The sequence below is a fragment of the Podarcis melisellensis genome (genome assembly GCF_964234715.1).
Source record: "Podarcis melisellensis genome assembly, chromosome: 1".
Lineage (NCBI taxonomy): Eukaryota > Metazoa > Chordata > Lepidosauria > Squamata > Lacertidae > Podarcis > Podarcis melisellensis.
The window spans coordinates 22,761,219-22,788,077 of record NC_138528.1 but is presented as its reverse complement, the minus strand read 5'-3'; the positions used below and the strand labels follow the sequence as shown (position 1 = coordinate 22,788,077).

The following is a 26,859-nucleotide window of genomic DNA, read 5'->3' as shown; positions in this document are numbered from 1 at the left end:
CCCGCCCACCCCGTACTCATAACAATATGTTAGTTCCATATCTAACCCAACCATGATTCACTGGCATGACCCAGTGGAATCCCACCATAGAGGAAGCCCACCAAAGGATTGTACACTGCCGTCTGAGCCTAGACTTAACAGTGAGGGAATGCTTCTCCCTTTTAAATTTCCTTCTATCATGTAGGTGTCAATGGCATTAAATTCAGCTGGACACTGAGATCCAGCGCTGAAGGCCTTCTGGCGGTTCCCTCATTGCGAGAAGTGAAGCTACAGGGAACCAGACATAGGGCCTTCTCGGTAGTGGCACCCGCCCTGTAGAATGCCCTCCCTTCAGATGTGAAGGAAATAAGCAGCTATCCTATTTTTAAAAGACATCTGAAGGCAGCCCTGTTTAGGGAAGTTTTTAGTATTTAATGCTGTGTTGTTTTTAACACTTGATTGGGAGCTGCCCAGTGGGTGGGGTATAAATATTATATTATTATTATTATTATTATTATTATTATTATTATTATTATTATTATTATTATAGAGCTGGCGGTCCGTAGGTTTATAGGTTGTTCGGTTAATACCTTGTTTGAACACCTTACATACATTCAAAACTTGTGCGTTCTATTTAATAGTATTTTTTTTCCTTTTTAAGGGGTTTCCAACTGGGGAGGCTATGCTGTCGCTTGCGCCCTATATATCCTCAACACCTGTGAAATACATGACCGCTATCTGAGGAAAGCTGTGGGATTTCCTAGGTCATCTGCCAAAATGAAATGGTCATCAGCACTTCCATCTGTGGCCAAGGTATTCTCTTTGAAGAAGATAGTCCAAAAAGATTGTATTAGGATATTCACATCTAGGCCTCATTTTCTGATATGTAGAAGTCATCACTGTTGTAGCCGTGGGAAAAGAGCTGTGCCCATTAAGTGCTTAAGGGACAAAGACATATTATAAGTCCCCCTCTTCCAGTGTGGCTAAATACCGTGCTGCTGTATGCAAAATTCTCCAGAAACTAATTTCAGAAAATTAGAATGTTGTTTTCTATTGCTAGTGTTCTGTATATACAATCACTAGTAATTTTATTATTATAGTATTTTGTTTTGTTTGTTGTTGTATATATTTGTACAAATTTTCTTCTTTAAACACTAGTCATTGGCCAAAGAGATTGCTTTATTCTCTCTAAATAGCCTGATATTAATATGAGACTAAAAACATTTTCATTTTTTGCTCCCAACAATGACTGCCTGAATTTAATAGCAACAAATAACATTGGTTGGTTCATTTTTAAAGGGTCTCACAGCAGATAAGGTTGTAGGAGACCAAAGGCCATGTAATGTTCTTTGTCCAAAAGACAAACAACAACCTATTCATCATCCTTCAATCTACCTGTACAAGCTATAACCCTGTGTTCTCTTATAAGAGAGAACGTACGGTACCTGAATTACCTTACCTAAAGACCATACATGACTCAAGTGAAGCTGTACTGTAGAATAATAATAATCAAGCAAAAGTAAAAGTCCACTAGTCCGTTTGACCCAGGTGAAATTTCCTTCTGCACTCCCAAATAAGGCAACTACACAAACTCCAGACTTAAGTAAAACCAAACTCAGGAAATGTAATGCAGAGTGGGTTCATACATAGAACAATTCAACATTTGTGAGGGGCAACACTTTCCAGCCCTCAGAATGTAAATCTAACTATATCCTTCAAAGATTTGCCCACCTAAGCTGAGCCTCTCATGAACTTTTGCTCCCCAGTTTTCTGCTTCTAATAATTAAGAATCATCATCTGATTTCCAGCTGTTAATCCGAATTGCTCATTCACTCTGGAGAACATGCCAGATCCTGAAATTCTATTACTACATAATTTTAAAAGCATAGTTTAGGTGTCATTTCTTTTGCACTGAGACCCAACCTCTGTCTGGGCAAATGGACAGAAGCAACTCCTTCACAGATCCCTTTAATGGGATACCCTATTTCTGGAGGGGAAAGCAAGGAGAAGAGCTGGGTGTCAGGGGCTGGCGTGGGCTGTTTAAATCCCCTGGGAGTGGACCTGAGGGAAGCCTGATGGTTCCCTCAGGCATGCCCCCCGAGGTGTCCCGCCCTCTGTGCCAGCCTGCCATTGGCCAATTTGGCAGGCTGGTGTGGAGCTGGATTTCAAGCCGGGAGCGCATGCCGAAGCTCATGCTTCAGCAAGACTAGCCCTGGCGTCCCAGCCCTGCATCATTGGTGGGAAGGAGGTGCTGGCCCTCAGAAGCCAGTGTGGTGTAGTGGTTAAGAGTGGTGGACTAATAATCTGGTGAACTGGGTTCGCTTCCCTGCTCCTCCACATGCAGCTGCTTGGGCTAGTCACACTTCTCTGAAGTCTCTCAGCCTTACTCACCTCACAGAGTGTTTGTTGTGAGGGAGGAAGGGAAAGGAGATTGTTAGCTGCTTTGAGACTCTTGAAGGGGAGTGAAAGGCAGGATATCAAGCCCAAGAAGGTAAGCAATCTTCTCAAAGGAGTTTTTGAGAGGTTGGCTTACCATATTGACCTTTCCTTCTTTCCTTCCCTTTCCTTTCCTTTCCTAACCTATCCTATATGTACTGAACTCTACATGTGATGATGTTCAGCATGACTGAATTCTCAAAGGTGTCAGTAGAAACTGATAGTCTTGCATAATCTCAAAAGACAGCAAACAGACCACGTCAGAGTTTTATCTCACGAGGTACATCTCTGATCTGTCTATTGGTTGTGTGAGAAGTAGTTTTAAAATACCAATGAGTGGAATATCTTGAATGGTTTAGCATGGTCTTGTTGAACAGTTTCTGAATAACAACCGTACTGACAATAATATCTCACTTTTTTGTGCAGGAAGAAAAGTTGCTGAACATATTACAGCGACTCGAAATACGCAGTGGGAAAACCGCTAGTCTGGCAATGGAAGTAGATGGGCTGCCATTCTATGACATTCATTCAGCTATGCTTGAGAAGCTGCTGGAGGAAACTCTGAAGTAACTCTACCCAACAAGATGCTGATTTTTATTTTATTTCTAATAGTGATATATAAATATTTTAATAAATAAAATAAATAAATAAAGATATGTAGACTTTGCAAAAAGAAGAAAAAGACTGATAAAAAGATGACCTTCTTGGGGTCCCTTCCAACTCTATTATTCTGTGATTCTGTTCAGCTATCTATTTTTCTCTTCATTTCAGGATGATAAAGCAAACACACTCGCCTCATTCAGACATAATGCTGAACACAGTTTAGCATTATGTCCAAACCCAAACAAACTGTGTTAAGTCCGAACTATGAAACTAGCCAACTTCAAATCTTGGTTTATTTAGCCGGTTTGTTTCAATGCACCTAGTTAAGGTTGACCATAGCTTAGGCTTCCAGTATGATGCCAAAATGGAGGTGGAAGATTCTGATCTCCTCTTCCTTGTAGCTGTGCTGGAGGCAAGGAATGGGGAAAACACAGGCTCAGTAGGGATGGAGGAGAAATTCAATTCAGTTCACAGTAAAACTCACTGAATTCACACTGTCCACAGCAGTACACAAATCAGAACACAGCATTTTGCAGTGCAGTTTCCCAGCCAAGTAATGTGTACAAAAATACATGTAATAGGGTGAAGTGTGGATAAAAATGCTTTCTGTATATTGGTGATAATAGCACAGAAAAATGGATTTTCATATGGAAAAGTGCATTTTATGATAAATTTGCACTAAAATGCTGGTGAATTTTCATGAGGACACTTAGAAAAAAAATCTCAAGCTGATGCAGAAATGTGGAGAGCTGAATTTAAGATTGGGAAAATGAGACAGCGTTTAAACATCAGAATTTGTGGACATGTTTCTTAATGGTCTGTATCTATGGATATTGGGCAGTCTAGGTTTCCATGTCAGCAGCTGACAGTAAACATGAGTTTTATATGCCCCTGCTCAGCTCTGTTGCATTCAGAACCAGTTCCTGGTTTGTTTATCCTTGTGGAATGTTTAGTCTAGTAGAAATATTAATGCCATCTTCAACAGATGTTTGCCCTGACCCCCCAAAAATTCTGAGTGACGATACGGTCATTACTTTAAAAGTTACTTCATTTGCCTTAATGGTTGCTACAAGTCAGACATTTATTTTTTAAAAGATGAATGTGATCTCTTACCATGAATTTTCAATAAATTAATCTTACAATGAATTATTGCCACAGTGTTTGTTTTTTCCAGCACAATCTTGTTTATGTTGTTACAATCTTTTCCTTAATATAAATGCGAACAGGCCGTTCACAATGACAGTGAGTTTCTATGCAGATGGGGAAATATTTTTACCAAGACATCCCCAAGGCTGCTATTGTTTCTCATTGTGTCTATATTTTGAAGTGTCACACCCTTGGCCCATTAGAGAAGCAGCCAATGTGTCCCTATGTCTATTTGAGGCGTTCCTGATATTTCCTTAAAGATAATTATTATTATTATAATAATATTGGGAAGAAGAAAGTGTATTCCTGAGCATTAGGAATGCACTTCGGTACTGAACCTTTTTCTGGATAACTTCATTTTGCTGTGTCCCCTTGCTTTAAGATAACACAGTCATAAAGTAGCAATCCCAACAAATGGGTTCAGTCACTTTTATTCAAGTCATGATTATGTCTTATACTGTCTTGCTCATTTCCATGTCAGCAGCTGACAGAAAGCATGAGTTGCATATGGCCCTGCTCAGCAATATTGCATTCAAAAAATGTTAGCCCACACAGCAAAGGAAACCAAACCAAACACAACAAAATAGTGACCATGAGATAACTGTGCAGTTTAGATTCTTGGCTCAAAGTAAAAATTCGCTACACAGAACTATAAAATACACTGAGTGTTAATCTAAACAAAATTAATCCTCTTCTGGGTTAGATTACATTTTGTTTTGGCAATCAGTTCAGTTCTAGCATATTTCATCAAGATTTTGTCTTGCCAAATATTAATTCCAGCACCTGGACCCTATGGTTTTTGTTTGCAACAATATACAACTTGACTTTCTTCATTGGGTTTCTCGCTACTTTTTGTTAATTGCCACTTAAAAATCTCATACGATATGCACTATTCTTACTGCTTTAGTTATGGAAATCCCAATAATCCTCATCTAAGCATGGTTTAAGAGCCGGAATCCACAGCTGTAGCATTTCAGTTGTGACTCAGAATTTACAAACAGTTCTTCAGCTTGTTTGGGAGTCCTTAAAATATGTTTAATTGTCCACAATCAGTTGTGAAACTCAGTGGGTACGGGTAACCTTTATGGAACCAGGTTTCTGTATGAATTCTTTCAGGTATGCTTTTATGAATAATGAATTATACTAATTCAGATCAACATACTAACTTTTTCCATGGTTTGCAAAAAAAAGGGAAAGGATTAAGGGCCTTTCTCTTGCTGCATTAATGCAATGATTTAGCTGCTCATTTCCCCCATTGAAGAGTAGTGATATGAACAATTTCTGAACTTTTTTAATGCACAGATTGATAGACAAGACATCCCATTTATAGGTTGCACTTTTAAATGCGATTATATTCCACCTCTTTAAACTAAATGATCATTTGAATATCATGCTTTGGTCATCTGTCAAAACATGCTTCACTACATTCAGATTTCTTAAAACAATACCGGAACACTAATACATTTATTTCCACAAGTCCTGTCTTCAGATAGAATATTTTACAGGACTGAGTCAGCAATATGCATAGGATGTATGATTAGTCACTTTGTATAATTAGCCTGCTCTAGAGTAAAGCTCTAAATGACTTTAAAGGAACTAAGGAATTCCCCAAGTAGAATGAAGAATATCAGCGTAGGGAAACCAAAATGGTTGTTTAGAACTTAGGGACCCACTGACACAGAACAGACTATAGACAAAAGCACCATACACATTGGCACTATATACAAAAGCATTGGCAACGACCAGAATTGGCACATTGGCAACGACCAGAAAAAGAGCCCTTAAAATTGTGTGCATCTAGTACTTAACACCTAGACACCTAGCCTATATAAAACCAAACAGTTCTCCCATGTGTCGGGGAGGATGCCCCACTAAAGGGACATACCACATGTGGTGGGAGTGTCCAAAAATAGAAAGATTCTGGGGAAATGTATTTACAGAAATATCTTTGATTACAAGTCAGACAGTCCTCATGACCCCAGAACTGGATCCTCGTAACTTGTATAGTCATTATATGTTGCGAATTAGAAACAAAGAAAACATAATTTAACCACTGCCTGAACAACTGTTGCCAGGAAATGGAAATTATTACAGCTATTAACTATGGAAAAGCCGACACAAAAATTAAAAGTAGCAAGGGTTCAAATTGAAATACAACAATTTTTAAGCAGTCTGGTATGATTTTATTGGCTACACAAATAATGAAGTATGTGGTACCCATAGTTTACAGCACAGTCTGGTGTGCATTAAGTACTCCTCCCCCCCCACCTTCCCTCCTCCCTGCCCTATCCTATAAATTTTAATTGTTATTGTCAGGGCTGCCGCTAAGTCCCAGCTCACAGAGGACCAACGCCCAGTGGATGTTATATACAAAAGTCTTTATTGAAGTTTAATCTCCATTTCCAAGTTCTGGGCGCGCAAACCCACGTCTTGACGCTAGACCGGCTAAGTCCCCTCTGACTCACTGCTGACCCCACACCAGTTTAAGATCCTAGCCCGGCTCCACCTCCTGTGCTGTTCCTTTCTTCGCTGGGTCCTTCTGCCCCCTGGGGTTTCCTCCTTCCTGGACTCTTCTGACGCTGACCCCCCTGAGTCTCGCCCTTCCTTCCGGCGGGCTTTAGGACCTGGCTCCCTGTCAGGACTCCCTGCTGTGCCGCTCGCCTGTACATTTGAACTTGACGCGCGCGCCCAGCCGGTAACCTTCCTTCTGACCGTTTCCCCGCTTCCTGATGTGGGCGTTGCCAAACCTGACTCCTCGCCTCCCGCTGGTGGTGAGAGCACTGGTCCCGACTCCTGGGACTCCCCCTCCCCACTGCGCTCTGGTGGGGAAGTTGGTTCTGATTTCCAACTGCTGCTCAGGGATTCCCCGCTGGCCCCTCCCTCCTGGGGCTTCCCCCCTGGAACCCCCCTCGCTCTGGCCATTGGCGCTCCCTTCTGTGAGTCCTCCGATTCGCTAGAGAGGCTTGTGGAGTGACTCTGGCCACTGTCACTGCCTGCTCCCCCTTCGTACTCCTCCTCCTCACTCTCCATTTGCTCCCCCTCCTGTATCTCTCCTTCTGAACCCCTGACAGTTATTGATACAAAATACCTTTAACTTGTGGTCATCAATCTAAGCAATACATGTTACTATAAATCATATCATATCTGTAATAATTGTAATATATACAAAATATATAATTGTATAATTGTAATATATACAAAATATATAATATTTTGGTATATACCCTTAGACACAACTTTGTTAATATATTCAGAAATGCTTATCTGAGTGTTTATTGTTTTAATTTTATGAAATTGTTGCATATCATATGCTCTGATGTTAACAAAGGTATATCTCAATGCAACCAAAACATATTAAAGCTGAAAATGAATGAAAACTAATTACAAAAAAAAAGAATATCAGCATAGTGCAGTTGATTGCCTTTTTGAACTATTGTCCCTCTTTGCAAGATATAATAATTCCTATACATCTATACTCCAAAAAGGGAAGTGAGCAAATGTACAGAGACGTTAGATCACTCCTTCCTTTGGTAAAGTGCTGATACATGTTTCTTCCACTTCACGAGCATGTAACTTAGTTAACAACTCTGGGTCCAGCTCAGCCTGCTCCCGGATTTTTTTTACAGTTTCTGGAGTACTCATTGCGTAGGATTCCTTGGTTTCTGTCTGTATACATCTTAGGCACTTTAAACAAGTGTCTCCTAATTTTGCAAAATACTGATAGGTACTCTCACTTGAAAAGCAGTACAATATTGGGTCTGCAACGCAATTAAAAGTAGTCAACAAAAGTGTAATGTGATACAAGTTAAAGATGCTGGCAGCAAATTCACAGCTGTTTTCAAAGATGCTGCGTATCAGCAATAGAACATGATATGGTCCGAAGCACACCAAGAAAATGATAATTGTGCTCGACACCAGACGTATAATTTGAATCTTCTTCTTCTTCTGAGTGCCATGGCTCTTGCGGACAACTCGCAGAATGCCATAGTAAGAGAAAATGAGCAGACAAAAGGGAAATAGGAAACCAGCCGTGAAACGGTAATAATTGATGTTGTGTTCCCACGTTTTGATGGGATAATGCTCAAAGCACACCACATGGCTCTCCGAGTCCTTAGTCACTTCACCGTGCGTAAAAAGAAGGCAGGAGGTCAGAATTTCCTTGGTCCAGATGGCAATGCTCACCACCATGGCAGCCTTCACTGTCCGAAACTGATGGCAGCGAAAAGGATGCACCACAGCCAGGTAACGGTCAATCGAGATGCAGCAGAGGAAGGCAACACTGATGTAAATATTTTCATACAAGACAATGCCACAAATTTTGCATAAGAGTTCATTGTAGGTCCAGTTGTCATGCTGCAAAACATACTGGAGCCAAAAGGGCAGGGAGAAGATGTAAAGCAGATCTGCTATGGTCAAATTGCAAAGGTAGATCCCCAACTCATTCTTGACCTTCACCTGCAAGTAGGCATAGTACAACGAGAGACAGTTGGCTGGGAGTCCTACCACAAAGACAAGGACATATATCACAGGTGATAATGTCTGGTGTATGGTGTGATCAATGGTGCAATTCAGAGTATTATTGTTGTCTGCGATGTCCTCGGAAAAGTTATCCATCTTCTGCAAAGAGTGACCACGGAAGCCCCAGCAAGGCCGGCATAATTTTAATCGTCTGTCATTTCATTCTTTCTACATTTTCTTCATACCAGTGTCAGTACTTGTGAACACCTGCATGGGGGGAAACAACGCACAATAACATTCTTTGAATGAAATGCACCAACAATAATACCTAGAATATTGTTCATAAACATTTGTAATTCTACCACATTAAATAATCTTGTTTAGCTTTCTCTTGATTTCAAGCATGGAAAAGTAAAGGATAAATAAGGAATACATAATTGTTACAGATCTGGGAGTCACTAAATCCACCACAAACTATAGTTTATCCAACTAGTATTGGCAGTTACCAGTTATGCATATACTGGTAATACAGAGCAGCAGCACTTTGTGATTACCTACAGGTAGTAAGTATTTTCTGATTGAAGAGCTATGCCTAGAGTACTGAGGCCCCTTTAAGAATTGTTAAAAGTCTAGTTACAGATAGGTAGCCGTGTTGGTCTGCCATAGTCAAAACAAAAAAAAATTCCTTCCAGTAGCACCTTAAAGACCAACTAAGTTAGTTCTTGGTATGAGCTTTCGTGTGCATACACACTTCTTCAGATCTGAAGAAGTGTGCATGCACACGAAAGCTCATACCAAGAACTAACTTAGTTGGTCTTTAAGGTGCTACTGGAAGGAATTTTTTTTGTTAAAAGTCTGTTAGAATCTTCCCAGATCAAAATACAGATTCATTTATTGTTGTTGTTGTTGTTGTTGTTGTTGTTGTTGTTGTTGTTGTTAATCAATCTCAGGGCAATTGACAGGATAAAAATACAAAATAAAACCACAACATATATAAAAACAAAAACAAAACAATAACCCCCAATACCCCTCATGAATAATAAAGATTGAAAATGAGTAACTAATCAAGAAACCAAAGTAAGCTATTCTTTCTTTCAACATGCTTGACTAAAATAGTATTAAACAGCAGGAAAGTACATCTTCTATTAATTGCAGACGCTCCACAACAGATTTAGTTCAGTGCTAAATACATTTGGAGACCCCTATTTAGTTTGATTATACACCTACATCCAATAATATGTCTTTTGAGAGCAATAACTCTTATGAGAAACAATTTACTGAAACATGAAGTACATATCTTCAGAATGCATGTGTTATAAATGCATCTATAATATTAAAGTTAATGTCAGAGAAAAAAACAGAACCGATTTTATTACATGACAAAATTCCCTTCTGTGAAAATCTAAGACAATTTCTTCATTTAGCGGGGCCCCTAGAGCCTGTGGATCCCTGTGTACTTTGCATCCTGGCCACCACTGATGTAGAAGTCCCCTGAAGTTAGGAATAAATTCCTCTCTTTACCTTCCTGGCAAACGATTGTAGTACTGATATATTCAACTACTGTCTTTGAACATTCAGGCGATAAAAGGCAGCTTGTAGCATCCTTAGATCTGCCTTTGTAGAAACAAACTTGGGTACAAATGTGTTGGTTCAAAGGGATGAAAATATTGAAGAATGTCATTTCTCTGTAGGAGGCTGCATCCATTGTTTAACACACCGGCAAGCAGGAAGATAAGCTCAATCTTTTTAGTACTCTTCAGAGTTCCAGTGTCAGGAAATGGCCATTAGGAATAAGGGAGTGTTACACAGCATCCTCATCGGAATAATATTCAAGCACAATCTAATACTAGGATACCTCCAAATCAGACTGACCACTATAATATTCTGCTAGCTTCATGTCACAATAATAATTCTCACTTCTGTACCATGTTCTGACTAGTGCATTTATAAACACCGGCACACTTACCCAGGAGTAAAGGTCAACTGAGCACAGTGGGGCTTGCTTCTCAGTAAACATGCATAGGATTGCTCTGTAAGCCCCATAACCATTATGTAACGTATCCATCACCCCTATTAAAGCACTGCAAAATAAGCTACAATAACCCCATTAAGGAGGGAAGTGGGATCATGCTTGCTTAATATTATCTGCCATCACACTGCATGTAGCTCCTCTGTAACTGTCCATAGGTTGAGGGCATTCATTCTGCTAAACACGTGTATGCTGTCCCTATGAATGTGAACCCTGACAAGCGTTGCTAGAGCATCAGTGCACAGCGGCGAGGAAAATGTACGCAGCTCTGTTCTTCTGCTGCATGGGACTATCATTGTGTATTTTGGAAACCTGATTAGGGCAAATATTACTAGCAATTCTCAGTCATATACTCCTTTTTGCTTGTGCTTTTCAGCTTCTTAATTTTCCTACCTGATCTGAAACTTTTCCCTGTTTCTTCAGGTGGGGAACCAAAATGGGAGAACGCTGACTTCCTAAAGGTCACAACCAATCCATGGCATAAATTGTACACTTTCAAAAAATAATCAAGACCCAAATCCAACTTTTTGAACAATATTCCAAAGTGACTCTGAGAGTAAAAAGGTAAAATGGTCTGAAGCTCAACATAAAAAAAACGAAGATCATGGCCACTGGTCCCATCACCTCCTGGCAAATAGAAGGGGAAGAAATTGAGGCAGTGAGAGGTTTGACTTTCTTGGGCTCCATGATCACTGCAGATGGTGGTAGCAGTCACGAAATTAAAAGACGCCTGCTTCTTGGGAGGAAAGCAATGACAAACCTAGACAGCATCTTAAAAAGTAGAAACATCACCTTGCCAACAAAGGTCCGTATAGTAAAAGCTATGGTTTTCCCAGTAGTGATGTATGGAAGTGAGAGCTGGACCATAAAAAAGGCTGATCGCAGAGGAATTGATGCTTTTGAATTATGGTGCTGGAGGAGACTCTTGAGAGTCCCATGGACTGCAAGAAGATAAAACCTATCCATTCTTAAGGAAATCAGCCCTGAGTGCTCATTGGAAGGACAGATCGTGAAGCTGAGGCTCCAATACTTTGGCCACCTCATGAGAAGAGAAGACTCCCTGGAAAAGACCCTGATGTTGGGAAAGATGGAGGGCACAAGGAGAAGGGGATGACAGAGGACGAGATGGTTGGATGGTGTTCTTGAAGCTACCAGCATGAGTTTGACCAAACTGCGGGAGGCAGTGGAAGACAGGAGTGCTTGGTGTGCTCCGGTCCATGGGGTCACGAAGAGTTGGACATGACTAAACGGCTAAACAACAAAAAGGTAAAGGGACCCCTGACCATTAGGTCCGGTTGCGGAAGACTCTGGGGTTGAGCCGGAGTGGTACCTATCTGCCGCCCACATCCCTACTCTGAGAGTAATTAAGGGAGGCATCACCATTCCATGCTGACTTTTGCAAATTAACAAGACTTACCTGAATTAAAATATACCACTACTTCTGATCTTGCTATTCTGGACTCTTTGGAGAGGCCTTTTCTGCAACACTATGCCAAACTATAGCTCAGCAAGAAGAAGCAAGCCAGCAGGTACCCAGAGCAAAAATCACAGCCACTCTCCCCCTCCTCTTCTCCTGCTGCTGGTGCACTACCCAGAACACTACCTAGGCTCATGGTTTGTCTCGCTAACAGCAAACAACAAATTGCAACCAAAGTTTAGAGGGATGCACATCATGAACCCATAACACTAAGTCATATCAGTGTATAACCGGCAAAATAGCCATTATTTTCAATCTAGGTACCTGCATGCTTGATCATTTTTGCTAAGCCATGGTTTGCTTAAGTGCTACATGTGAATAAGGCGAAGAAAAAGTGTATCTAAAGCATTCTCATGTTACAACTTTAGTCATGGGAATGACTTGTAGGGGTTTTCCCACCTATGGAAAGGAATGAATTAATAGTCAATAGCTATAATTTAGGGATACGGGTGGTGCTGTGGGTTAAACCACAGAGCCTAGGGCTTGCCGATCAAAAGGTCGGCGGTTCGAATCCCCACGACGGGGTGAGCTCCCGTTGCTCGGTTCCTGCTACTGCCAACCTAGCAGTTTGAAAGCATGTTAAAGTGCAAGTAGATACCGTATTTTTCGTCCCATAGGACGCTCCGTCCCATAGGACGCACCTAGTTTTTTTGGGGGGGAAATAAAGGAAAAAAATTTTAACTTTATTTCCCCCCCAAAAGCAGGTCGGGGAAAACGAACCAGGTCGAGGAACAGCGGGATGGCGGCGCTGCGCCTCCCTGCTGTTCCCCGAGCTTGTGGGGCGGGGCGCGAGGGGCGCTCTGCTTCAGGACGCCCCGCCCTCCGGGCAGCAGGCTGCTATCCGCAGCATGGGGAGCCCTGCGGGGAACTCCCGCAGGGCTCCCCACGCTGCGGATGTGTTCCCAAAGCGCCGGGCGCTCTGCTTTCAGGGCGCCCGACGCTCCGGGAAGCAGGCTGCTATCCACAGCTTAGACATCCCTGCGGGACCTCCCGCAGGGCTGCCTAGGCTGCGGATGTCTTCCTGAAACCTGGAGAGCAAGAGGGGTTGGTGCGCACCGACCCCTCTCGCTCTCCAAGCTTCAGCGAAAGCCTGCATTCGCCCCATAGGACGCACCCAGATTTTCCCTTCATTTTTGGAGGGGAAAAAGTGCGTCCTATACTGCGAAAAATACGGTAAATAGGTAGCGCTCCAGCGGGAAGGTAAACGGTGTTTCCATGCGCTGCTCTGGTTCACCAGAAGCGGCTTAGTCATGCTGGCCACGTGACCCGGAAGCTGTACACTGGCTCCCTCGGCCAATAAAGCGAGGTGACCGCCGCAACCCCAGAGTCGTCCGTGACTGGACCTAATGGTCAGGGGTCCCTTTACCTTTACCTTTAGCTATAATTTAGGTTATTCTGAGTGAGTCGTTTTTAAAGCAGTTGGACTTAGGTTAGTAGCAAAGAACCTAAGTTCCATTGGTTTCAATGGGACAGCTTTGACAAATGTTTTCTTGATTGGAATCAAAGTGTCCAGTATTGCCAGCCATGGCTTCTTCCTGGCAAGAAAAGGACCAGAACACGTGAAGGAAAGGAGGAGCCCTCCTCTGCTTTCCCTGTTCCAGGTTCCAGTTTCCTACAGATAGAAAAAATTCTAAGCCTTGTGGTGGCATCCATGAATAGGAACTACATCCTTTGGCATTGAAATTGACCCCAACATATTTCAAAATAATTACATAACTGTGTGTGTTTCATTAATCTGAAAACGATGACTTTAAACACTACTGCAATGATTAAATGAAACATAAACAAGAGGCTAATTAGTCATCCCCCCCAAATGTTATATTACTCATTGCATCTACTAAGAGACTGAACTGTTTGCACTTGGAATTTCCCTTGTCTGTTCAGCTTCCTTTTCCAGGTATCATACTATTTATATGACAATTCTGACTGTGAATGGTAGGACAGTATTTTTGCATGCAATTTCTCAGAATGTATAAAGCAGACTTGGGGTATAGCCCTACAATACTGCACTGCGACTCCATTCATATTTCCTGTTTCCAATCTTTCCCTACTGTTATGAACTGTGTTGAATGGACAGTTTGCAAATACAGGTAAAAGAAAATAATGAGAATCACCAAAGAATTACATGGCAAATTCCTATGCAGAGATGCATTTTAAATAAAAGCACACATTCTACTCTTGTAAAAACACGCTGATTCCCGGACCGTCCGCAGGCCGGATATAGGAGGCGATTGGGCCAGATCCGGCCCCCAGGCCTTAGTTTGCCTACCCATGGACTATAGCATAACATTATTTCAATAAATCTTCCTAATTTTTTGGGTGTTATTTCCACCAACAGCACCCTATGAGCATTAACAAATCTTTAAAATCCAAAGAAAATTAAGTTTCCTTTTAAAGGTAAAGGTAAAGGTACCCCTGCCCGTACGGGCCAGTCTTGGCAGACTCTGGGGTGGTGCTTTCGAACTGCTAGGTTGGCAGGCGCTGGGACCGAGCAGCAGGAGCGCACCCCGCCGCAGGGATTCGAACCGCCGACCTTTTGATCGGCAAGTCCTAGGCGCTGAGGCTTTAACCCACAGCGCCACCTGTAGAAAACAATAAACCCTGAACCTGAACGTTACTAGGCACAGCTTCAAAGGCTGGATGTAGTGCTCCTAACATGCAATTAAATAACCAATGCTAAACAGGAAACCAACTAAAAAGAGAACTGGGCGCATGCCAACATGCACTGAACCACCTCAGCAAAGAGATAATCGTCAACAAGTTACCTCACATCAAATTCATTTAAGGGTAAGCAGCTTGAATAATGCACAACCAAAGGGTTGCAAAACTTCACAAATTAGATTAGGAAGGTCTTTTTTTGTAAAATGAAACAGAAAGGTAAGAGTAAGCAGCAACTAAATCCATTGCTGCAGGATTTTAAAAAATGCATTTATCTTACATCGTGTGTAGATCTTCGACAGGATCAAAAGTTTTAATGCAAAAATTACACAAACATGTTATTCCTTCATTTCCACCTTACAACTTCTATGTACATATTTGAGTCTTTTTAAAATAAAATAAGATAGCAGCACACACCAGGGTGACAAAAACACAGTAGGAGTAAGAATGTTAGAACTACTTCTTCTTTGGCGATCACTCGTAGCCGAGTAAGATTGTCTTCCATAAACACTGTTTAACAATGAGTCCGTAAGTGACTGTGGAGGCCAATTTTGGATCCACACATCCCTCCACAGTGGGGACATTGGTTTCTGGGCGGGAGTTGATCATGGTCTGAATTTGCCAAGCATGCCTTCCTCCTAGCACATTTCTCCCTTGTGTCCTGAGTTTGAGTGTCTTCAAAGCCTATGACACCTTTGGTAAAGGCTGTTCTCCAGCTGGAGCACTCGCAGGATAGCGTTTCCCAGTTGTCAGTGTTTATACTACATTTTTTTAGATTTGCCTTGAGACAGTCTTAGAACTGCGGACCACCATCAACAACTAAAAGCATATTGAAATGTTTTTGGGTGTGTAGTTTTGTTTATGGATGTTGACAGTGTAGAGGCCAGACTCTCGATCATGTTAGATCCGTTTGGTGGTGCCACTTGTGTGACCTAGCACCTTCAAAATGCCTAAATGTGAAGGGCCCCTATTTTGTTATGGTGCCATTTTGAGAAGAGCTCCTGAGGTATTCTGGAAGGATCCACTACTGTTCTGAAGAAGCTACAACACAGTGGCTAATATGGGAGGTAGCTCAAGATAACCAGGTGACAGCAAAAACTGCAGGAAAAAAATAGCAGGGGCAATGAGAATAAGATTCATTATTTGATTATTGATGTAAACCTCCAGGATGTATTTTGTATAGTTAATTTTTTACCTCTATCTTCAGTACATTGTATTTTATTTTATTGCTATGGCTCGTGGCTGATGCAAATAAATATTCTTCTGATCTGATCGGATCTGATCTGGGAGGTAGCCAAAGGAAAATTACCTGCAGAAAAGACGACTGGTCATTAGGCAACCTGCCTACAGTCAAATGGAAATAATTTGAGTCCATTTTTATCGTGTCCTGTGAAAACGAAGTATTTAATGGGAGTTCCCTTTAGTCTGTTTCCTCCAGATCCAGATGCTATTGTGTTTAACCAAATCATTTCCTCTCAGTTCAATTCTGCACCAACAGATGTAATACTGCTGGCAATTTGTAATGTGAACCATGGATTAAGCCCAAATATAGCTAGCAAACAAAACCAGAAAAAGCTCTTTAAGTGAATGCTGCCCGCCAATTCTGCCTAAACAAACAAGACCAAGATTGCAGCTGCGTAAGAGGTATGTATTTTAGCTCTCTGTGTTTGACACAATTGTGACTGTGTTTGCTCACACAACAACTTCGGAAGAGCATGTTGCTATTTTCCCCATTTTACAGAGGAGGAACGGAAACTGTTCCAAGTGGCTTCCCCAAGGCCACACACTTCGCTTATTGGGGGAAATGGCATTTTTACCTTTGATGCTAAGTAGTCAGCTGTTGGTGGTATGAAACTGGTGTTGGGTCTCAGGCAAAGAAAGACAATTAACCCTCTTAGTTCAGATGGGGCTTTACTTAAGAAGAGGTTATGCGATAGGAAGCGAGACATATTAAAACAGTAACTGGGTGGCAGAAAACAGCAGTCCAGAAACTCGTTTGCAAAGTAGCTATATTAGCAGAAACTTGAACTAAAAGGTTGTTTTTGTTATTTTCTAGAAGCTACTTTCTACCTCTTCCGTTTGTTCTCTTCTGTCTTTTCTCCCCCCCCCCTTTTTTAAAAAAACCCATTCCTAATAAATATCATAACATTTGACTGTTGGGGTCTTGGGCATAGCTGTCAACTTTTCCCTTTTCTTGAGAGGAATCCTATTCAGAATAAGGGAATTTCCCTTTAAAAAAGGGAAACATTGACAGCTATGGTCTTGGGTGTATTTGTGTGAAAATTCTCAGGGTTATCCCAACCTCACACATGCCTAGTTACTTGGTTCATGGGGAAGAGGGAAAAGCAAGTAATTTGGACTCTGGGGAGGGACAGGTCAGCTGGATGCCATCTCTGCTTCCCCTTGTAAATATTTGCCTCTCATTCCAGGTTAGAGGAGGAGCATGATTCGTTTGCTTGGCAACCTACTTAGTCTTTGCCACAACTGATTCCCCCCCCCCTTCCCCGCCCTAGATTGGCAATCATGGAAGAAACGGACCAAAAGGTTCTCTCCTCCCACCCTGCTGCTTCTATTACTGCCAGGTCAGGAGAGAAATACTTAGGCAGGAAAGAGGAGCGTAGGTCTATCACATTGATCATAGAAGACCTCCAGCACTTGGAATCTCAAGTTAGGTACCAGGGGCCTTCAGTACTGACACCTGCCAGCTGGCTGGGTCTGTGAGCCATCCTTTAAACATCTCAGAGCTTGAGCTGGGAGTGGCAATTATATCTGTATAGAAAGTCTGCATAATTTGGAAATATCTCTGGTTTGCTCCCCTGGGTGTGTGTGTGTGTTCATTCCGTGGCATAAATGAAATAAGCAACAAAAGGTCTTTCAAATGCCCAGCAGTTGGAAGCAACCCTGCAACCTCCCTGCCCACATTGTTTGCCCACATAAGCTCCTCCATTCCTGTTCCCATTGCTGCTTTTAGTCTCTTTTCTCTGAGGCCATCGAAAGCATGTGCATACTATGCCACACAACCCAGTAACTTTGCTAGAGCAGTATATTAGAATCAAGAATGCACAAACACAAGCAATCTCCCCTGGGCTTAAGATTTAATGCCTCAAAGAGGTATACTGCCTCCCCCAAATCAGATAAGAACGTAAGATTAACGTCATTAAAGAACTTAAGAAATTCAAAAAATCTGCTTGATTTTTCATCTGGTAGGATGTGGTTCTCCCTCCTTCCCAATTATCAGCAGCTCAGTCAACCTGCACAAGCAGTACGGTAAATCATCCGAGAAAAGAGATTATGTTCATAAACAAACATCCAATGATGAAGATCATTTTTCCCTCCTGATAAAAGCCTCACATACAGAAGCCTTTCACCAAAAGGAAATTGCTCCTCAGGGTGTAACTTAGGAACATTGATGCTGTATTAAAAGTCAGTTAGACTGAAAAGGTGCTGCTGAATCCAGACATTTTGAACACTGTCACCTAAGATGAACTTTACCATCCAAATATATGTTGGGAATTAATCGTCCTTTGGCTTACCTTTCCCAGCTCTAAGGTAACTGTTCTGATACAGGTCAATCAGAATTAGATATGGTGCCCTAAATATGGACATGTCCAGACCCTCCAAGTGTCCCTATTTTCCAGAGACAGTCCCAGAATTACAGAAGTTCTGGTTTCTGATTTAATCCTGGAATGTTCTGCTTTTCCTTAGAACGTCCCCTTATTTTCATCAGAGAAATGTTGGAAGGGACATCTCTATTTTCATTGGAGAATGTTGGAGGGTATGGTGTTATGTGACCCCCAAGCCAAGGAGATAAATAACTATACAACCTTTGCAAGACATCTGAAGACAGTCCTGTATAGGGAAGTTTTTAAAATATTTAATGTTTTATTATGTTTTTGTATGTTGGAAGCCGCCCACTGGACAACCCCCAGGTTCTAGCACTGTGAGAGGGGAAAACATCTCTCAATTCACTTTCTCTACACTATGCTTAATTTTGTACATCTCTGTGTTACACTCCTGCTCATCTTTCCCTCCTTCTTTCTAAAAGGCATTTGTGCTTTGATTATCTGGCCTCACAAAAGAAGGAGGACATGTTCTCCAACAGCACGGCCTGTACACCTTGCAGCAATCTCTTTTAATATAGCTAACCACTTTCCAGAGCCACATTGGGGACAGAGGACTTTGGAAGACTGCCATTGCGTTGCCCTGGATGGGACAAGGCACAGACAGCAGCCACACTTTGAGTTGCTGGACAGCAGCAAAATGTCCCAGAATTCTATGACATTTTCAGTGAGATATTTAGGTATACTTCTGACACCAGCATGCTTGTGCTGGCCTTGTGTCACCCGACGTTTGTTCCTTAAGAGAACAAACGTAGATGACTAATTATTTTCCTGACTGGTCCTAGACTGTCTGATTCAGCTTTAAGGATCTGTTGCAAAATGGCAGTTAGCAAAGCTCAGACGAAGGGCAGCAGGAAACCTAAAGGTGCATCATAACACCCACAACAGACATACAGAACTATTGGAGGCAGGATTTCCAGAGAAGAGCAAATTCAGATATAAAAGGCTACTGAAACAGTTGACTGGGCTTCCATTCATAACAACTGCTAAATAGCTGAAGAGTTACATGAAAGTACACAGAATGGTGGGCATGGCTTGTTTTGTATAGAATAAGGGGGTAAAAATTAAAATACTGCGAGGAAGGGAAATCATAGAGTGACCAACTTTCATCTCATATCAACAGGTAATTTATCCTCATTCTGTGCTCCTCAATTTGAGTAGAGTTGGATCATGCATCATGTCTGTATTATCAGGATGTGACCCTTTAATCTTCAGTCTCAACTTGAAAGCTGTCACTACCCTGACTACTTCTGTCAATATAGGCATATGATGTACCAGCTGTGACCTCACCTGGACTGCGCTAGGTTTGCTGGAGCTTTTGATGAGAGATTTTGTCCAAAGCTTTTTGGAAGTCTAAGTACACAATGTCTGCTACTACAGGGATGGGGGAACCTTTGGTCCTCTAGAAGTTGTTGGGCTACAACTCCCTTAATCCCTGACCACTGGCCATGTCGAGTCCAACAACATCTGGAAGGCCACAGGTTTCTCATTCCCGGTCTGTCAGATCACTCCTCTCTCCACATGGTTATTGACACATTCCAAGAACTCTAAATGGCTGGCAAGACCATTTTGAACTCTAAATGGCTGGCAAGCCATGTTGATTCTTCTTCAGTAAGACTTGCACATTTAATAATTTACTATAAATTCTGGAAAGCTGCTTGTCTCTTTTTTATGCATTCAGACACCTCTTAAGAGACCGTAACCAAATTTTGCATGATAGTTCCTGAGATTAAGCATTGATTTTAACTGCTGGTTTCAAACTGCACTGATGTTTTGGTTTCTTCGAATTTCTGAGCAATACTAGGTATGAGGGTACTGGGTTTATATGTAATAATGTTTTCCACCATTTTTTCTATAATTAAGGCAACTGGCCTATAATTCCCTGCATTGCCCCCCTAGACCCATGTTAGAAATTGGCAAAAAAAAAATGTGTTTCTTAATAGTTCTGAAGAAAATATCTTAATAGGTCCTGCTTTGACCCTTCATGCCAAGTTCCACTGACTAAAATTTATTTTTCTTTGCCACTATTACAGATAAAGGAACCCTCACTTCCACTACGTACATTAACCTAAAGTAAAACTAATAATCAGAGAGATGGTATTTTTTGTTTTGTTTAATGGTTCCAGTGTTGCAGTAATAAGGATAGGTTTTGGATCGGAAAAGGTTGGTTTCTGCTGCTCATGGAAACGTTCACATTTGTATTCTAACGTTGCAACATATTTTTAGTCACTAATTGGAGATGTGCCTGGGCAATTGAAAGGATGTGTCTGGGATTGTGTTGAGAAAGCTAAGCTGCGGCATTACATAGCCAATAATGGAAATCTAGGCCTGCATCGTAACTCCCATTCTTGCCTGTATAGGTTCTCACAAGAGATAACTGACTCCTTAATCTATGTACAGACCCAGAGCTCTAGCCATCTTGAGGACTGGTCACTTTTCTCTGAACTTGCCGCTCCTCCTAGCTGGGCTGGATTTTGGGGTAGGCAGCCTAGTGCTGGCCTTGGGGTTCCTCTCACAGATTATCTACTCAACAGTCCATTCAACAGCTGAAACCCGTAATGCAAATAGTTCATCTTGACTTGTATGTGGCCAGCACTGCCTTATTTTTCAAACTGTTCTGATTCTGATTTAATGGGGAATAGTGCAACACTGATTGAAATCATATTCATAGGTGTTTAAATTTATTGTCTTAGTTGAAAGCGTAAAACCATGCCCACAAATTGTGAAAAGATAATGAAATGGGCTCAGGATGCAATTTTTAAAAAATCAAGTTATTCAAAAAGTGAGCAGACTGAGGAGGACCAAATACATGCCCTGCTTGGTGTACCATTTGATCCAAGGGTGGTCTAACACCATGGCAGTAGTATGTCTCCTCCAGGCATTTTTAGGTAGGACTCTGCACCAGATATCTAATTCTGTGGTCTGGCTCAAGCTCTCTGTGGTTGGAGGAGAAAGAGAGAGTGTTTGGCTGGTCTGCTTGGCCCATCAAAACTAGTATCTTTATTTATTTTAATGTAATGTATTTTTTTAATGCTTAAACTGTTCCAGTATTCATAAGAACAAAATTCCTCAGTACAGCCCATGGGACCTTCCCTATCTATTGCCTCTAATTCAGCAGACAATATAAAATTTTAGATTTTATACATAAAAGCACTTTTGTGTAGCAGAATAATAGAATCTTAGAGTTGGAAGGGACCCCAATGGTCCGACCTCCTGCAATGCAGGAATCTCAGCTAATAAATCCATGACAGATGGACATCCAACCTCTAGCTAAAAACCTTCAAGGAAGGAGAGTCCACCACCTCTCGTGGAAGTCTGTTCCACTGCTGAACAACTCTTACAGTCAGAAAGTTTTTCCGAATGTTTAGTCAGAATCTCCTTTCTTGCAACTTGAAGCCATTGGTTTTAGTCCTACCCTCCAGAGCAGAAGAAAATTCTCCTCCATGTGACAGCCCTTCAGATATTTGAAGATGGTCATCAAGAAGGCATGTAAAACACCTGTAAATAGTCTTTTTTTAAAAAAGGATTCAAATATCACACCTTTCCACAAGGTGACTTAATACCCAAAAAATAATAATACAGCTTTAAAAATGCAGCACACCCAACAATACTGCAAAACCCATTAGCAGTAGTCACTACAGTAAGAATCAGCTAGGGAATATGCACAGCTGATTGTCTTTTATTCCAAAATCCCTCTGCAGCAGCAGTTTTAACCTGATGTCTCGCCCGCACTAATGAAGGAGCTAATAGCCCTTACGGCTTCTGTACAACAGCCAGAAGGGTCCTCAGACTCTTAGTAAATACAGACACTGCTACTTACGGATGGAACTCAACTGTTTATTTTAATAAAATAACACAACTGAGGCCTAGAGACTCTAACACGAGTCAGCTACCTTACCAAATACATTAATATCCAAACCGCCACCAGGAGTTCTTCCCATGCTGCTCCTAGAAAGCAAATATTGCCTCCTGAGGTGACAAAACTCTTCACTTAACTCCTGTATGAAATGATTGCGCATTGGGGTGAGGTAGTGGCAAGAACAGTGGACATTGTGATGCTGGACTTGTCCTCCATTTATTGAAACAGGAGCAGGAGCAGGCAGAGAGGACTCCCTACAAACGATTGAGACCCCAGCAGATAAAGAGTTCCCAATTACACACAACAGCCTGGGTTCTCAAATGTTTTTAGACGCCAGTTTCCATCGTCTCTGACCATTGTCCTTGCAGGCTGAGGAAGATAGAGGTTTGCAATCCAAGACTATCTGGAGACCGAAGGTTGAGGAAAGCTGGCGCAGAGCTGGGGAACCTGGGACTCTCTATTGTTGGATTGTGGGGCCCATCATCCCTGACCATCATCCATGCCGATGGGAACTGGAGTCACAGAGAACCCTCTGTACATACAGCTGTGCACCCGGGGCTCCCCTACACACATGTATGTAAGTCATGAAAGGAGTCTGTCACCAATGCAGCTTCTCCCCCTGCCCCCCACCCCAAAGTGAGCTCATTTGACCTGACATACGTGCATCTCACATACATCCTGCTGCAAACACATTTATTTGAGAGGCCACAGTTTCCTGTTGCCTGGTCCCCACAGTATACCTAAGTGTGGCAAAAATAGAAGGGCAAAAAATCTTCTCACGCAATTAGGCCCACGGACTGTTTGCACAATATTTCTGACACGCAATTATTTTTTCCTTGAGGAAATGTGTCACATCTGGAACAGCCCTTGGACGGGAGCTAAAGGAGAGGGAAACAATAGTAATTTTGAACCGGGGAGACAACAGGCAAAGCTTATAGTATTGAGCTGGCCAAGGTCTATTCCCGGCTTGATGGAACAAAGGGCAAATAAATAAACGCCTCCAAGTCTCTCCTTGAGGGTGTTGTGGTAGAAATTGGACTGAAAGAGGAATCTGACTGGAAAGGGGAAAGAGGTTTGGTAAGCTGTGTGGGGAAGGGTGTTTCCCATGCAGTGAAATCCCACAAATATGGCTCAGAGACTTGAGCACATATTGGGCCAGACCTGGCAATGCTGAAGGTGACAAAGCACGAGTTTAAAATGAGCAGCAAATAAAAATTGTGCTGCTGCTCGAAATAGAGAAACCAACACTCAATTTCAAGGTTTCTCGGGATTAACTTGTGGCCAAAAAATTAAAAATGGCTTCTTTGGTGATGAGTCTATGTGTTTTGAGATATGGCACCAGCCCCATAGACCAATAATACTATGCTGGGTGGAAGGAATGGGCTATAATTGCTGCCTTAGGCAAAAATTAATTTTGCTGCTCCTGGTCTTGTTTATTTGAGGGGAGCGGTTTCTTCAAGGTTTCCCCAGTTACAGCTCTCTTTCCATACTCCTTAAGTGACCGACAACGGGAAGAATGGTGGTGGAATTTGGAACTGACACATTGGGGAGTAAGGCACACCAGTTCACAAGCCCAGACAGCTATCCCAAAAGTCAGGGATGGGGTGTTGTGTATATTTCTCAGTTCCTGATTTTTCAAAGCAGTTTGGCACCCCTGTAAAGTTAAGGAATCTGTCTGGTCTGTGTTTTAGGTGTTCCAGTTCACTAGAATTCTAGTCCTGGTTTTACAGAAAGCTGGGGAGTTCTAGAGACAAGACCTGGGAGCAGATAAAAAACTATATTTCTGTAAGGCTTTTCGCATGCCTAATGTTTTAGAGTCTATTTCCAATAAAGCTCTTTAGTCGCTATCCTGGAGTTAGTTAGCAAACTTGTCTTTTCCTCAGGATATAAAACAGCAGGTAACATTGATAGCAAGTGCTCTTTTGAAGTTCATACATACATTCATCTTCTAAATGAGTTTTTTACAATACAATCCTATGCATATCTACTTGTAAATAAGTCCTACTGGGCCATATCCCATGCTACAACCAGATCAAGATAAGAAAACCAGTTACATCTTTTCTTACAACCTATTTAAGTATTTTATTCATCCTCACTGAATGTCACAAACCAGCTTGGTTATTTCAGAGAACTCTTAACCACAGCCACTTCTCTTTCCTTTAAAATTTCGGGAACAGCTATTTAGATGCTCTGCTTTCCCAACCCTTAAAAAAAGTTTTCAGATATAAGAGCATTAAAGCACAATCCTACACATATCTATCCAGAAGGATGTTCCAATAGTTTCCAGCATGGCTTACTCCCAGGTAAGTGCGTGCAGGCTTAATAAATTGACGAGAACGAGATATACTGCCTAGCTTTCCTGCTGACCCATTTTCATAGCTACTTATTAACATAAAGAGAGGCAAGGCTCACCTGTAGGAAAGGACCCTCTAGTCAGGGACAGCTGTGAAAGTTCACTGCCTGAGCAGCAGCACAGAGCTTCTGCCTCTCTTGCTTGGACTGCAGCTCTTGTCTGACTCACCTCTTCCCAGCTCAGAGCTAAGCTGTCAGTGAGACTGAAACGGAGGAGGAGGAGCAGCTTAGCTGCTGCTCTTGTCATTGAGATTTTTTGTGTCTTCTTTTGGTGTAGTTTTTTTATATAAATTCATTTTATAATGTACCATATATAAAGCAGAGGCAACAATTATCCGTTCTTGTCATTATGGAGAGCACAAGAGGAGCTCTCACGGGATCAGACTGAAGGCCCATTGAGTCCGGCTTCCTGTTTCTCACAGGGGCCAACGTGCCCCTGGGAAGCCTGCAGGCGAGACGTGAGGCCTTTCTCGCTTTTCCTCCCTGGCATCTGGTCGACGGTGGCAGGCTGCCTCTGAAGCTGATGCTCTAACCAAGGACACAACCGACATATGTGGGGAGACCATATCCCCCATTAATGTGCCTAACCTTCCTAATCTTTTTACACATCTTCCATAAATTGTGTGTTATGTGAGGAAATGCTTCCGATTTAATGGCACAGAGTTCCAGTTTTCTGGGGGCAGAAATTATCTACATACACTTGCCTCTACACCATGGGTGCAAATTTATAGGCCGTTCGCTGGGTATTAGTGTTCGTTTTTCTTAATTGTAGTTATTAAAAGCCCAAATCCCCCTCCCCTTTACATTTCTACCCTTCCTTTCTTCTGCCACGACCTGAGGGATAGCTTAGTGGGTAGGGCGTCAGACTCTTCACCTCAGGGTTGTGGGTTCAAGCCCAGCATTGGGTGAAATATTCCTGCATTGCAGGGGGCTGGACTAGATTATTTTTGTGGTCCCTTCCAACTCTACAAATCATTCTATGACACCTAACATGTGGTTCCCACAGAGTCATTCACCTATACAGACACAGACCTGCTTAGCTTCAGAAAGCTACTGGCCTCATATACCTCCAGCTCATACCCCAGGATCAAATGTGTTAAGTCTTTCCCCAGCAGGGACTACTACCCCCTTCAGAATTCTGGTTATGCATTTGTAATTCTGCAATATCTCTTTTGCATTCCAGTAATTTATTTAAAATATTTATATCATCACCTTTAAATAACATGGGAATATTGTTTTGCCTTTTTTTATTCACAGACAGTACACACAGACCTTAATTTAATAACCAGAAAGCTTGCCAACTGCTGTTTCTATTGATAAGGTTGTTAATACAATCAAGGGGGGAAACAGTTGTACGACGGTAGAAAAAAAGCAATGACAGGGAGAGAAAAGGAAAAAGCTTCATCTAAAACATGCTGCAGGGGAGAAAAATGTGGCTATTAAAATACTGACTTCTTATCAATATTTGCTTCAGACCACGAAATTGGCCCCCATTTAGAAATGTATTTTAAATTCACAGATTACGATTTTCTTCCCCTTAAACCCATCTTACTTGTAAGGCCAAGAGGATGGATGGATTGCTCCTGGCTCCTCCCGCTTTGCTGGACAGTTGAAGAGACTTGTAGTGGGTGGGATCGGGAGTGGGGAGGGAGCGTATAATAACCCCAGACCTATGCAATGTGTCAGAGGAGTAGAAAGAGGTCCTAATGTTGTGACTAATAGCTTATAGTTTGTGTATTATTATTATGTGTAAACTGCTGGGTTCCCTCCACAAACATTGCAGTTCTCCTGATGCAACACGCTTCCCCATCTTTCCTTCCACATGCAGCTCCTGAAAATCTGCCCCAGGGGAAAACCTCCAGAGCAGATACCCACTTGCCCAACTTTGGACCATGATAATTTAAGACATTCCCCCATTAAATTGCTGTCTCCTCTCCTCATCTGTGCTGAAATAGTATTTGGGAGCATGAAATGCGGATTCTTTGCTAGCAGTTCTTTGTATGTCTGATATTCCAATGTATTGAGCAACTTTATGACAGTTGTTGTTGTGTCTATGGAGTTTTCTTGGCAGGGATACTGGAGTGGCTTGCCGGTTCCTGCTCCAGGTGGATCACGTTTGGTCAACTCTCCATTATGACATGTCCATCTTGGGTGGCCCTGCACGGCACCCAACTTTTATGACTAATAAAATTTATATTTATGACCAATAGCTTATAATTTGTGAATCATAAATATTGTGAGC

General features: G+C 42.0%; 2 protein-coding genes across 4 annotated transcripts in view; one reads left to right on the top strand and one right to left on the bottom strand.

The window, feature by feature from the left end:
• Window positions 1–4,164, top strand: part of DGLUCY (D-glutamate cyclase) — a 35,911-nt gene extending 31,747 nt beyond the window's left edge. Inside the window, exons 12-14 of one of the 3 annotated variants that reach the window (XR_014168476.1) lie at window positions 641–792; window positions 2,601–2,695; window positions 2,842–3,055. Coding sequence is in view for 2 of the 3 variants with exons in the window: in XM_081911716.1 (XP_081767842.1) it covers window positions 641–792; window positions 2,842–2,985 (296 nt within the window). In the remaining variant the exon portion in view is untranslated. Of the gene's footprint in view, window positions 1–184; window positions 326–640; window positions 793–2,600; window positions 2,696–2,841 lie in introns of those variants that run through there. The other 2 variants (XM_081911716.1, XM_081911717.1) reach the window with 2 other exon arrangements.
• Window positions 4,165–7,380: 3,216 nt separating this feature from the next.
• On the bottom strand, window positions 7,381–24,987 carry GPR68 (G protein-coupled receptor 68). The gene is made up of 2 exons (XM_081903454.1): window positions 24,678–24,987; window positions 7,381–8,889 (listed from the first exon to the last, which is right to left on the bottom strand). Exon 2 carries the CDS (start codon window positions 8,776–8,778, stop codon window positions 7,675–7,677), a length of 1,104 nt encoding a protein of 367 aa, XP_081759580.1. The 5' UTR covers window positions 8,779–8,889; window positions 24,678–24,987; the 3' UTR covers window positions 7,381–7,674.
• Between the last annotated feature and the right edge of the window lie 1,872 nt (window positions 24,988–26,859).